Source organism: Odontomachus brunneus, unplaced genomic scaffold (assembly GCF_010583005.1).
Source record: "Odontomachus brunneus isolate Ranch 3 - 2012 unplaced genomic scaffold, Obru_v1 Obru_scaffold_134, whole genome shotgun sequence".
NCBI lineage: Eukaryota > Metazoa > Arthropoda > Insecta > Hymenoptera > Formicidae > Odontomachus > Odontomachus brunneus.
In genome coordinates this window covers 48,986-62,342 of record NW_022639584.1, presented here as the reverse complement: position 1 = coordinate 62,342, position 13,357 = coordinate 48,986, and the positions used below count along the sequence as shown (strand labels likewise).

General features: G+C 40.7%; 1 protein-coding gene across 13 annotated transcripts in view; it reads left to right on the top strand.

Annotated features, from left to right (window-relative positions):
* Positions 1-21: 21 nt before the first annotated feature.
* LOC116850066 (serine/threonine-protein kinase mig-15) overlaps positions 22-13,357 on the top strand; it is a 36,516-nt gene continuing 23,180 nt past the window's right edge. For 9 of the 13 annotated variants that reach the window (XM_032827895.1, XM_032827894.1, XM_032827888.1 and 6 more), the window contains exons 1-2: positions 23-1,279; positions 3,309-3,374. In XM_032827895.1, coding sequence (XP_032683786.1) covers positions 1,214-1,279; positions 3,309-3,374 — 132 coding nt within the window. In that variant the 5' untranslated portion in view covers positions 23-1,213. Of the gene's footprint in view, positions 1,280-3,308; positions 3,375-13,357 lie in introns of all 13 variants that reach the window. The other 4 variants (XM_032827898.1, XM_032827897.1, XM_032827896.1 and 1 more) reach the window with 2 other exon arrangements.

Genomic DNA, 13,357 nt, shown 5'->3' with positions numbered 1-13,357 from the left:
TGTGTAATCGCGCGACGCACGAACACAAAGGGGGGCAGACGGACGAAGACAACAGTGGACGGAGGAGTGTCGTGCTCGAGGTACGCGAGCTTGAGAAAGAGTGGGAGGGAGCGAGGGGAATAGAGTAGTTTAGAGTGTATCAAAGTAGCGATAGAGAGGGAGCGATAGAGGGAAAGAAAGGGGAAGGCATGCGCGATCCGTGGCCGTGGTAGTGGTGCACAGTGCGGTGCAGTCTCGTCGACGGCCAGAGAGACAGGACAGAATACGTCGTGGCGTGTGGGCTCGGCTCGGCTCAGCTCGGCTTGTCTCGACTCGGCTCGCGATTCCTTCCCGCATCCGTTATGACGGTACAGTGATCCAGCGCTAGGCGCTGCACGTCCGGGCATCGTCTCCCTTCTCGGCGAGGAGAGAGAAAGAGAGAGAGAGAGGGTAAGAGAGAGAGAAAGAGACAGAAAGGGAGAACACGACGCGCTATCTCGCGCAACTCGGCGCACCCTTCTCGCGTTCGCGTGGAAAAAGCCGTAGAGGTAACGCGACGGCGATGGAGGCGCGACGCAGTCCGCGAGTTTGACCGCTAGACGGCCCTCCTCCGGCATACTCGAGGATCTCCCTCGGCTCGCCGCTGGACACGGACTCTCCCAGTAGGTGTGCTCGCGCGCGGCCATGTGCCGCGCCGTCACCGCGCCCGCTCCGCGTGTGTTTCCTCCCTGCGGATCGTCGCCGTCGTCGTCGACGTCGCGGTCGGTTGAGTGTTTTGTTGCGTAGTCAGTCAGTCAATCGGTCGGTTGGTCGGTCTCACGACTGATTGGTGCTCTTCGTTTCGGATGCCTCGTCGGTGTGTTGGTGCGACGAGTGAACAACAAGGAGCCCACGACTGTTCCCCTTTCTCCGCCCTTGTATTTTTGCGTGGCTCATATTAGCGAGCTGTGTGGAAGATATCGCGAGGAAGAAGGGAGATAGATATATAGAGAGAAAGACAGAGCGAGCGAGAGAGAAAAAGAAAAGGAGGTGGCAGTTGAAGGAAAAAGAGAGCAAGAACGAGCAAGCGAGGGTCGCTAGACGGCATACTCGGTCGTCGCGGAGTTCGGTGTCGGTGCTCTCCGCGAGCTCTCCGATCAGCGGACGGGAGAGCGAGCGAGGCAGGCGTAGGTAGAAAGAGAGAGTGACAGAGAGGACAAGACAACTCGAGAGGGAGCGCGAGTGGCGTATCAAGATGGCGCATAATTTGGCACCGAGCGTCAACTGCTCGCTCGACGACATTGACCTGAACGCTCTGAAGGTATGTAAATACACTCGAATTACACGCATCTGCGAACACGCCTCACGAGCGGAAGCGACCGCGCGTCGTCGCTGCGCTGCGCTGCGTTGCGCTGCGCGGCGCGTCGACCCGGCCGCGCCGGCTCTCGTCTGGACCCGCCTGGACCCGCCTGCGTTGGCTGTCACGCGCGTCTTATTATGCGTGGTGATTAACCTCGCGAGAACCGACGATTACGACGGCGGGAAAGAAAGAGAGAAGACGCGTTCTCCTTAGGTCTTCTCTTTCTTCCCTTCTTGCGTCGTAATGTCGCGCGATCCGTTCGCGCACGCGACGTACGCAAAAAATCGGTCCGCTGTCTCTCACGCTCCATACACATCGGTTTCCACATAGTATTTGTGCATTACATCCCGTCTCACTTGTGTGTGTCGGCCGGACATTATGGCATTTTGTGAAAGAACAACGAAAATCGGTGAGTCGTGTGTCACGAGGTCGCCTTGTGAATGTGAAGAGCCATTCATGCACGCTCGTCGCAGCATTCATACATAGCTTCATTCGGGCCTGTTCAGCGCGGACCGTTTCGCCTTCGTGTGACACATTTTTCTCATGACAATTAGTCGGATGTGTGTGTACGGTGTTCGCGCGGGATCCGACGAAACGGGACAGGAGAAGTACGGTCGCGAAAAAGTTCCGCGTGTGAGAAACACAAACAAGAACGTTGTTGACAGTTTTCAATGAGGTATCGACGGACTTGACGCATGACGAGGTCACTTTGAATATTTCCTTAGTCATAGTCGAACGTGGTGGATGCATCTGTTCTTCTTGCTTTATCGTCGCGGATATGTGAGAATAATACGGCCGAGAGGCGAGAGAGAGGTTCGGTCCTCATTCACTTTATCTTCGGATTATTGCAGTTTCATGAAAAGAATTGCGCAGTCGGGCGAAACAATCGAAGCTTGAATTGTCGAAAGGGAAAAAGTCGAGTGATCGGCCATATTTAAGGGATAGGCAACTTCGAATTGCGTGCCAGCAACGAATATAGCCGTTTCTTTCGATATTTACCGACTCGCTGTACGCCAGTATCGCGCTCCATTTCTTTCGATTTTTCTATCTACGATCAACTTCACACACTAGTTCATTTGTAAAATGGCCGACCGCGAAATTTCGATGTCGTTGTTTCGAATTTGTCGTCAAGGTGCAACCACTTATACTTTGCTCTGCTTGCTATCTTTGTTTACGAGAAAGATCTCGGAGTGATTATGTTTACTCGACGGAGAAAGTGCGTTAAAATCGCATGGGCGAGTCGAGTTGTTGCGAGGTAAGCGGCGGGATTTCATCGTCGCGACGAAGAGAAAAAATCGCGAAAAAATCAGATTTATGTAATTATAAAATCGTGTACAATACAGCGAGAGAAACAAATATAAGAAATAAAAAATATTTAGTGAGTACAGATAAAATGTTCATTTATACATTGATGCAAAATTCTTCAAATAAGAAAATTTATATTTTCTTGATACTTAACCTTTTCATGAAAACAATTGTCTATTCTACTTAAATAAAAAAACCTAGATTTAAATACGTTATCAGCACCCATAGAAAAAAAATATATTTTTTTTAATATTTTCACTTATGCATTGATGTAAAATATTTTTCAAATTAGAAAATTTAATTTTTTAATACCTTAACTTTTTCTATGAAAGCAATTGTTTATTCTGCTTAAAGAGGATCTAAATTGAAGCAAATGCGTTAATAGTACTCACCGAATAAGTATTTCTTATTTTTTAGATTTTTTTCTCTCAATGTACAAGTAATATAAGGGAAAACGTCCAAATAGCCGGTGTTTTGCATAGATTTTATCAAACATTGAGATGTATATTTAATATATATTTTAAATATGTGTTTTAAATATAAGCGGATCTATTATCGTATTAATTATTTATATTTTAATGTCCGTACACCGCAACATTTGTTAAGATCCGCGCAAGAGTGCCGTCACGTTCGCCGCGATATTCTCTCGCGTTACACGCCTCTAACTGCATTGTGTTGGTTTCAGGAACCCGCTGGAATCTTCGAGCTGATAGAAGTGGTCGGCAATGGAACATACGGCCAAGTTTACAAGGCGAGTATCCTAAGAATTCCTCCATTCTCGCTCAGGGCTGACGCGGCTGCATCTTCTCGCATAATTATTATCCGTCGCGACGCCGCGCGAGAATAACTGCGTCCGGATATTTGGTATTCGCTGCTTATACGCTTATCCACACGTGTGTGCGCTCATGCATACGCGTTTTGTCAATTATCGATCTCACGGTGGCGTGAGACGACCTTTACTGTGGTATTTTAAATTAACGCGTAGGCACGAGGACGCCTTGGTGAAATAACACTGCATCAGGCGTTGGGAATGACGAAGTGACAAAACAAAAAAAGAACGACATGAAAGGGAAAAAGTTGTTGACAATATTTTGCCGATATCGGCGGGAGAGGAAAAAATACCGCGTTTGCGAGACACTCCCACGTGTATCGAGAACGTTATTTCAATTAACGGCTAGGCACCGCAGGACAACGGAGCGCGACAAAAAGATTACGATTAACGAGTCGGGCGTCAGGATGACGGAGTGGAAAACGAGCCGGGTGATACGCGGACTTGATCCCCGCGAAACGGCATTGCGTGTCGCGAGATTTCCATGTATATACACGTGAAGAATATCGTAGTAAAAATTACACACAATCAGAAGTGTCGTTCCATTGCTGAGAAAAGCGATTATTCAGTTTACTTTCTTTCATAGTAACAATTATTTTCACCTAAGAGTATTTTCTTGACAACAGTTACAAAATATATTTGTCACGAGTTTGCGAGAAAACTCACTCGCATTAACTCAAAAGAAGAATCGATCTTTGCAAGAATACTCGGAAACTTTATAGAGGAAAAGCTCGGTTCAACTCTATGTAGTGAGCAAACTGAATTTTTGTTTTAATTTTATATTCTCGATTGAAATGCTAAACTTACTAGGATTCAGAATATATTTTGAGTAAATTTAACTTATGATGAACTTATGATGGGTTTGTGAGTATACAAGCTTATAAAATGCTTGAAACAAGTAATGCTTACTTGAGAAAAGAAATATCTAAATATGCATGTTGAGAAAAGAAATATCTAAGAATTGATAAATATTTGGTGTATACTAAGAACATATTTACTTAAATCTAAATTGTTTTACTTATGTAGAATAAATAATTACTTTTATGAAAAACTAAGGTTTTCTTACACTTAAAAAAAGTGTTTGGCATTTGTAACTATAATTGTGCACACGGAGAAAATTATGATTGTTACATCCATGTATTCTATGATTAAGGAGAAAACTTGCGCGATTTCAAGTTAAATAGATATGGAATTAAAAGTTGTTCTTACATGCTGCTACACCTATGCAGTTCTTACAGTCACAGCTCTTATGATATGTTGTGATGTTCAATTAGTACATCCTCAGATATATAGTTGTTTCAAATTGAAGAAACATCGCGGTTTCTCTGTTGTGGTGGTTTGTAGAACAAATACTATGGTTGAGAAATACGTAGGGTTTGGTTACGCCATACATCACTGAGAATACTGCTCAAACACGTATGGTCAGGCAGCAAAGAAGGCCAGTGTACCACTTTCAGAATACTATGGTCGCTACAACCATCTCTTGTGTGCATGGGCGAAAAATAACATAATATTTCGTTGTGGCGATTATATTTAGACAAGTGATATTCTTAGTATTTTCTCCGTGCACGGTAAAAAATCTATAGTCAAAAGAACTATTTTTGTAGTAAATGTTACTATAGTGTTAATAATAATAATAATTTTGTATGCATGTTGCTACTATTACTTTTTTGTTGAATTAACAAAAAATATAGAACCGAAAATAATGATAATTTTAATGACACTAACCAATTTTTTCTCTCAATGTGTGTGTAGAGTTTTAACAAAATATATATTTTCTTAAAACCTTATTTTTCTTTCTTATTTAAAATATTTTATATTAGTATATGCAAATATGCCGTGTATATTTGTGTCCTCCAAACAATTACTTACAATTTTTTTTTTTAGATATTTCTTCTCTCAGTGCAGTGTGCATTTTTCTGTGTGTATCACAGAATTTTTATAATTTTGGATTACATAGAATTGTGACGGAAATAACGATACCATTCAAAAATATTGCGCGCGTTTTTACTACAAAATTATTGTGGTTACTTGAAAAATTTTCTTATATATACATACACAGAAAAAAGGCTTAGCTGCGACAACAGGAATCTGTGTGCGGTAGCTAAATTTCGTTGTAACATATGATATCTAAGTGCAGCTGCCAGTAGATAGTATAGTTAGCTGTGAAACCGACGAGGTGGCAACGGTAGTAAAAATTTTAGTTAGAGCAGCAAATTTTTAGTTATAGCAACAAATTTATATATTGAGAAAAAAGCAGTTAGGTCGACAAAATCGACGGTTACCCTTCCGAGAAATATTGTATTTTTTAAACAAATTACGCGTTCGTACAACAAATTACGTTGATATATTTATCGATCAAATGCAATTATTGAATCAATTGATAACTCTCATCACAGCAACTACAATATAATTCGTCTAAACGTTTGCTTGAATGAATCTTGTTGTTTTAATCCAACTACTTTTTTCCCAGTATATATTTTTAGCAAATCACGATTAGTGCTATTTTGTTTTTTCGTGCATATCAGGCAGATTGTCAAATTTAGTGGTTTAAACATTGCAGAAATGTATACAATTTTAACGTGATTTTCACTACATTTTTTCCGCACATACCATACGTTATCGTTATCTTCTGCGTGTGCTTCGCATCGAGGCTCAAAATCGTCGTTCTGACATATTCTCAGATAAGCGAGCGTATATTTGCCGATGTTTTTCACGTTAATATCGAAAGAATGACTAATGTCACTATTACAATCATTCATGAGAAACTTGACCAATTTTTTCTCTCAATGTGTGTGTAGAGTTTTAAGAAAATATATATTTTCTTAAAACCTTATTTTTCTTTCTTATTTAAAATATTTTATATTAGTATATGCAAATATGCCGTGTATATTTGTGTCCTCCGAACAATTACTTACAATTTTTTTTTTTAGATATTTCTTCTCTCAGTGCAGTGTGCATTTTTCTGTGTGTATCACAGAATTTTTATAATTTTGGATTACATAGAATTGTGACGGAAATAACGATACCATTCAAAAATATTGCGCGCGTTTTTACTACAAAATTATTGTGGTTACTTGAAAAATTTTCTTATATATACATACACAGAAAAAAGGCTTAGCTGCGACAACAGGAATCTGTGTGCGGTAGCTAAACTTTCATCATTCTTGAGAAACTTCTCTACAGATAGCGCGCTCAGTTTTCGTATACGTGTACGTGAGTGACTCGCGTACTTCCCGCTGGTAATCTGTAATTTTTATCTGTCAGGACCTAAGACGATACACCGTGCGTCGTGTATGTTTTCTGTTTGGGTTTGCGCGCGTTATCGCGGGATATCCCCCATATCTATTCCGTTCTCCATCGTTTCCCTATCTCGGCACAGAAGTCTAAGCGGAGACTCTCTAGTCAAAATCCCGACATCACCGACTCCTTCCCTAATTTTTTCACTAAATTAATCGAAAATGGCGTCTACTTACTATATCCAGATAACTTCCACAAGAAACCTTTATCAGTGTAATGTGTGATATTACATAAAACGTAATAAACATTACTACTTGTTGCGTACGAAATTGTAAAGATAAAAGCAACAAAGAATTTTATATGGAAAATATGCTAACAAATCCTGAGAAGCGAGGATTGATATCATGGATTGATATCATTACATATCATTACGAAAGTCGAAAGTATTTAGCAGTAAGAGCCTGGCAATGCATGCTACATCTAATAACTATTTCCCGTCTTTCAAAATGTTTATTAACAAAATATTGTTACGTGCAATTACAGTTGTGTGTAATTTCTGTTTCAAGTAAAGATGTGTTCAAATAGAGTTTCCTTATTTGAATAAATCTGCATTCCGCCATTTTCGATCACAGAAACTAGACCGACCAAATAGCAGGACCAAGATGTCAGGACTCTAATTAGAGAGTCTATAAACCCGTGGCTCGCGCACCGCGTTACGCACGTGGGAAACTTTCGCGTTTAAGGTGATACAAGACTCGTAGCGTTGCATTCTCGCGCTCGTTTCTTCGCGTGCCGGCGCAGGTGGCGGCTCCTTGCGTTAACGCGTCCGGATAAAGCGTTTTCTTACCGTCGCGTGAAGAAAAGAAAAGAAAAGAAAAAAAAGGAGGATAATGATTTCTCCTTTGTATCTCGGCGCGCTGAACCGGCCTCGCGATTGAATCGGCGGCGCGCGAGCCGAGAAGCGGCGCGAGTGACTCACATAAGAGGAATGCTGCGGGGAAAGAAAAAGAGAGGAAGGAAAAAAATATCACCTTTCTCCGTTTGATCGCGAGTCTCGTTTCTGCATCCGTTGTCAGTGCGAATATGTCGCGCTGCGTATCGAAATCTCGAGACGATCGATGATGATACGCACCGTCGCCGCGCTCCTTTGTAACACCAGCCACAGAGACCCCTGAATCGCAAGACTCGTCTGCACAATACGCGGAATGAGCTTTTGGCATGAATTGCAGTGAGAAACAATCATTTATTTCGCTTACGCCTATACTCCAACTCCTTCATCGGGGGATATTTCTCCTACTTAATACTCTACCCAAGAGTATAGCGGGAAATATGCGAGTACATCTTACTTAAGAGAAATACGTCTTATTTGAGAGAAATACGTCTTGAGAGAAACATTTTAAGAGAAATATTCCCGAGTATGGAGTATATTCCGAGTATGGAGTACAAAAGAATTGGAGTATAGGTGTAAGCGAAATAAATTATTTTTATTTCTTACTCCAACTTATGCGAAGCTTACTTCGCGTACCGTAGATGAGTCAAGAGACTGGCCATGAGGTTGATAGGTCTGCTATGTTTTATCAACTTATGTCCAAGTTACAATGATCTCATGAACTTTATATTTCTTCAAGAAAATGGAGTAATTTTCTTTTTATTTATATAAAAGATTAAAGTAATGTGTACCCCAAAAGATTCTTTGTTATTTAATATTCTTTTTCTTTTTCTTTTGGAGCATTACATGCTCATAGAGTCATTTCGGATCTCTTACAAGTAAATTTACTCGAAAGTACACTCTGATTTCTTTCTAATTTGGCATAAATGTAGAAGTACAAAAAATATTTAGGTTATATTTTGTCATTTTGACCCACACTTTGAGTTAAATTTCTTTAGCCGAGATTCCAACCTAATTTAGTACAGATTTGAAATATTTTAAATCTGTGCTAAATTAGTCAAAAATAGTTTGAATCTCGACCAAACTGAGAAATTATTTGTATAAATAATTTTTTTTAACTTTTTAAACGTTTTATTATTTACAAATAATTGTATACATTTGACTTCATATTTATAATAAGCAAACCAAAAACGCCTATATCTTGTATTCAATTTTATTTATGCATTTTTGTTGCACTTGTTGATGAGTGAAGTGAGAACATTAAAATAAACTGCTATAAACTGCTCGTGAAACTTAAAGTGGGCCAAAATATAACTTAAATATTTTTTATACTTCTACATTTGTATCAAATTAGAAAGAAATCGGAGTGTACCTTTTAGGTAGGTTTACTTGTTAGAGAGAAAGAGAGAGAGAGATATCTTCCTGATATATAACCTCTTGATAGTGAATCATTGCTGCATAACAGTACTTCATATTTATCAAATTTTCTGATAAATTTTAGCAATGTATTATACATTATAATTGTACATTATAGCAATATATTATTATAATATTCATAAATACAAGTTTCACAACACGGTAATATCATAGGCGTCAGAGCGAGGTAGGTTGAAGAATAAGATAGCATTTTATCTCCTCTCTCTCTCTCTCTCTCTCTCTCTCTCTCTCTCTCTCTCTCTCTCGATTTTAACAAAGCCATTCTTATAGTCAGTCTCTAAGTCTGCTCGTTTTAGAAGAAATCCTGAACCAGTACACACTAGTTAAATAAGTTAGAATGAAAGAAAGTATACCCGTTTCATTCAAACTGAGTTCGAGTTCAGAAGTTCTTCGAAAACGAACAGACCTTCTGATTCAACGGTTCTCGAGCGCCAACGCTCCTAATTCCGTCGTTTGCTCCTCTCAGGGCAGAATCGCCCGAACAGTATGGGGTCCCGCGGGACCAAAGCGAAAGCGACAGATATGTTTCGGGGAGTCGCACCGTCGTTCGCGCGACATAAAATGCGCAAACTTCTGCTAGGACACAGAGGGACGAGAAACGTGTACGGTAGTCGATTCGTGTGGGAGTAGTAGACAGCGGCGGGGCGACTGCTTCCTCACCTGCAGCGTCGCGAGCCAAAGGAGACGGTGATTCACCTTGAAAAAATTCTCCTTCACGAGATCGTCCTTGGGGGAATATCCCAGTGTGAAAACGCGGTGGTTGTGCCGGCAGGTCGAGACTCCCGACCGGAAGGACGCGGGGATCGTGAAATGTGCGTCATTAGCGTACCTGAGATCGTACGCTACTAGAACGGCAGCATGATCGAAAAAAAGTAGGAAGGAGGAGATCGATCGACTTCGGGCGTGCGCCCGAATCGACTCTCGAACGCTAATCTTGCCTCTGACGCGAGCCTTTCAGTAAAATGAAAAAAACGCGTCAATGTCTTATGTAATTACAATATTTCAAGTTAACCGAAACTCTAAAACGATCAGAGAAAATCTAGTTTGGAAAATGATCGGATGTGGTATTTAGCAGCGTCGTTAAAAACGTGAAATCTCGTACGGTTAGCATTCTAGGATTATAAGTGGGCTCTGACTTGGGTCGTTTAATTACATAATTCGCGTGAGCAGAGAGAGAGGGAGAGAGATAGAGCATTTTTATCGTAATAGCAGCAGAGATAGAGAGAGTGAGAGATGGTAAACGGCATAGTGAAGAAAGGAGATATATATACAGGGTGTTTCAAAAGTGGAATCGCTCGGAAGGTGATCGGGAAGTCAAAAATAAGAAAAAAAGTTAGTAAGAACATAGGTTTGAAAATGCGTTATTTTCGAGTTATCATTTTTATGTTGAAATTTCAAATTGCTTTGCTTTCGAATTTTTTTGTGAGAATATAAAGAAGAGATGGTTTTTATGAGTTTTCATCATCATTAAAGTTCAAGTCAAAGTTATAGGCTGCTTAGCACTATACCCAGGATGTACCACATGGAGGTCTAATTAACATACCTTGGCAAAGATCAGGATCCCACAGTTTATCATTCCTATAGGCCGTATCTCCATTTGGTTCATCCTGGGCTTCATTCCAAAATCCTATTCAGCGGGTAAAATAACATTAACTGATCATAATAAAGAAATCTTAGTTCTCTTTGTTCTGATTAGCCAGTTAAATGCTACTCTATTCGTTGAATAGAATTTTGGAACGTAGCTCTGAATATTGATATTCTGCATGTTGCTATTAGAAGTTGATATTAGGAGGATAGTTCTATGCAGTTAGGTCATCTATGCTTTGACAGTTGATTGATTTCAGGATACATTTTGTGGTGTAAATAATAGCGTTTTAAAGAAGTACAGCTATCTTTGTTGCCGCTTGAAAGAAGAAGATAATGAGTTTATTCGGTGCTTTTTTACTTCCGTAAAAATTGTTAGTCATTTTTTTTATCTTTGTATCTCTCGTATCTAGATCATTTTTGCTATGACTGTGAGATCATTTTTTGAATGTATCTCGTGTGATTATTCGCCAATCTTCTTTAATTGGTAGCTCAAAAGTCCACGCGATTGTTTGCAAATGGTAGAGGAATTTTTCGTTCGTTCCGATCTACACGTACACGAGAGTGTTATATCGTCAGACACCCTGTACATATTACCGGAGGCAGCATGTTCCCTCTCCCGTGTGAACGACATTAAAATGAAAGTTGTTCTGGCACAATTAATTCACGTGTGTCCGCGCCCAGACGATGCCGCCGCTGCATTTAACGCGCTCGTTCGCGCCTCATTCGTAACGATTGGCCCACTTTACGACGAATTGTAATGGAAGAAGTTTGCGCGGAGCCGCTTGCACACCGCGAAGTCGTTCGGACGATTTCGAGAAAAAGGCGGAAAAGCGCGCGCGAATTTTCGCCGAGTTTCCTTTGTCGCCGCGAAACGAAAGCAAGAGAAAGGAGAAGAAAAAAGGGGGACGCAATTTCGGGGCATCGCGTTCGCCGCAATCTTCTCCACCTTCTCGTGGCGCGTGCTCTTTAAAACGCTTTACTTTCGTGCTATGCGCAGATAGAGAGGGCGAGAGGGAAGCGGGGAGGAAGAGGGCGATGACCCTCTGCCGATGACGGCACAGAATGGCCCGAACGAGTACGCGTGTGCGTGAAAACTCGCGTGCGACGACGAGTGCGCGCGCTATCTTCGCGAGTCGCCGCGTTCTCCTGCGCGCGTTTATCGGAATCTGATAAGTCAATTTAAAAGGAACTCGCTTCAACATCAAATTAATCTCTTACGTATCCCTCGTTCTCGTCGTCGTTGTCGTCACTCTCGTGAGAGATGGAATTGAGTTGAATCACCCGCTGACGTTTCACCTCGCGCTGTTAATCGCAACGCGAAAGACGAAATCGACGTTTCTCCATGTCGGAAACGATACGTCCCTTTTCGATAACGAGTCAATGCACTTCAGGCCCTCTCCCATGCTCTCATCTTCTCCCTCTTCCTCTCACACTCTCATAGATTAGTTAGCTAGTTTCGGCATAATCACTGTTACTTGCTCCAGTTGCTGTAATGGTTATTTTTATAACTTGTTACAGCTTATCGAGGTCTCAGTATTTATTTTATATAGTCATAAACTAAAATTATCATTTGTATGTGTAATTAATTTATTTTTTGTTTATTTAGCAATTATCATGTAATTTGAGGATCTAGCAATAACTTTCTATTTTTTTGTACTAAATATCCTATTCTCTTAAAGTGAATCAGTGAATAGTCATTGATTGATAGTTATAATTATAACACTGAGCAGTTTTAGTACTATACTTATAACTGCAAATAAATGTATATTCACTGCTTTCAATAATATTTCACTGATTCACTTTAAAAGAGTAAAGGAATTATCATACACAATCCCAGGCCTAAATAAAACTTTATTATTCTTCCTCTCCCCCCTCTCTCTCTCTCTTATGAAGTGTGACGAGATAGCAATTTGTGAATTGTAATATTTAGCCAAGTTGAAAATCGTACGTAATCATCGGGCTCAATCGAGTGATCCAAGTAACCACGTGGGCGATTCGGTTGAGCGCTTTTTATAATTCGAACGTCACTTCCGGGCAATCGATTCTCCGCTGCCGCTTAGTCAACACTATGCGCGGCCGGACGGACGTGCCTTCGATTTTCTACACAGTCGCGCATTCTATTAGCTCATGCTGACGCATCGTTAATCGAAAGATGATTTACTTACGACGCGTTTTAAAGTGGAATTCGCGTTTTCTCGAGTGTCGTTCGCGTAACGTGTCGGCTGACCGTACGAGACAATTTGGTATTCAGGATCGCCGACCACCTTTTGTATCCGACTTTTACTACCTGCTTCTTCCACCACCTCGTAAATAATGTTCGGCCGACCCTCCGTTGACCTGTTTTGCAAAACAGCGGATCACCACTGCTGTCTAAATAATCACCAGTCGACATTGGCATTACCGGTTTTCTCTAGTAATTAAGTAGTTTTCTTTCTCTTTTTTTCTCTTTCCCTCCAATACTCCTGTAGTAATTGTTCGAGTATCATTGCATTAATGAAAATAGAAATTGCAATATTGCGAAAGTCGGCAGATTAAATTCGAGTTCAGCACATATTAAAAGGATTAGTTGCCATTTCGTTGCAGTTTTCACTTTTCATCAGGCTGTCTGGTTTTCCCGGTTGCATCGCCAGCGCGAGCAGGAAGTCGTAGAGCAATATATTACTATTCATGTCAAATACGATCGTATACGCGATAAGTCGGAGATATATATATATATATATATATATATATATATATATATATATATATATAT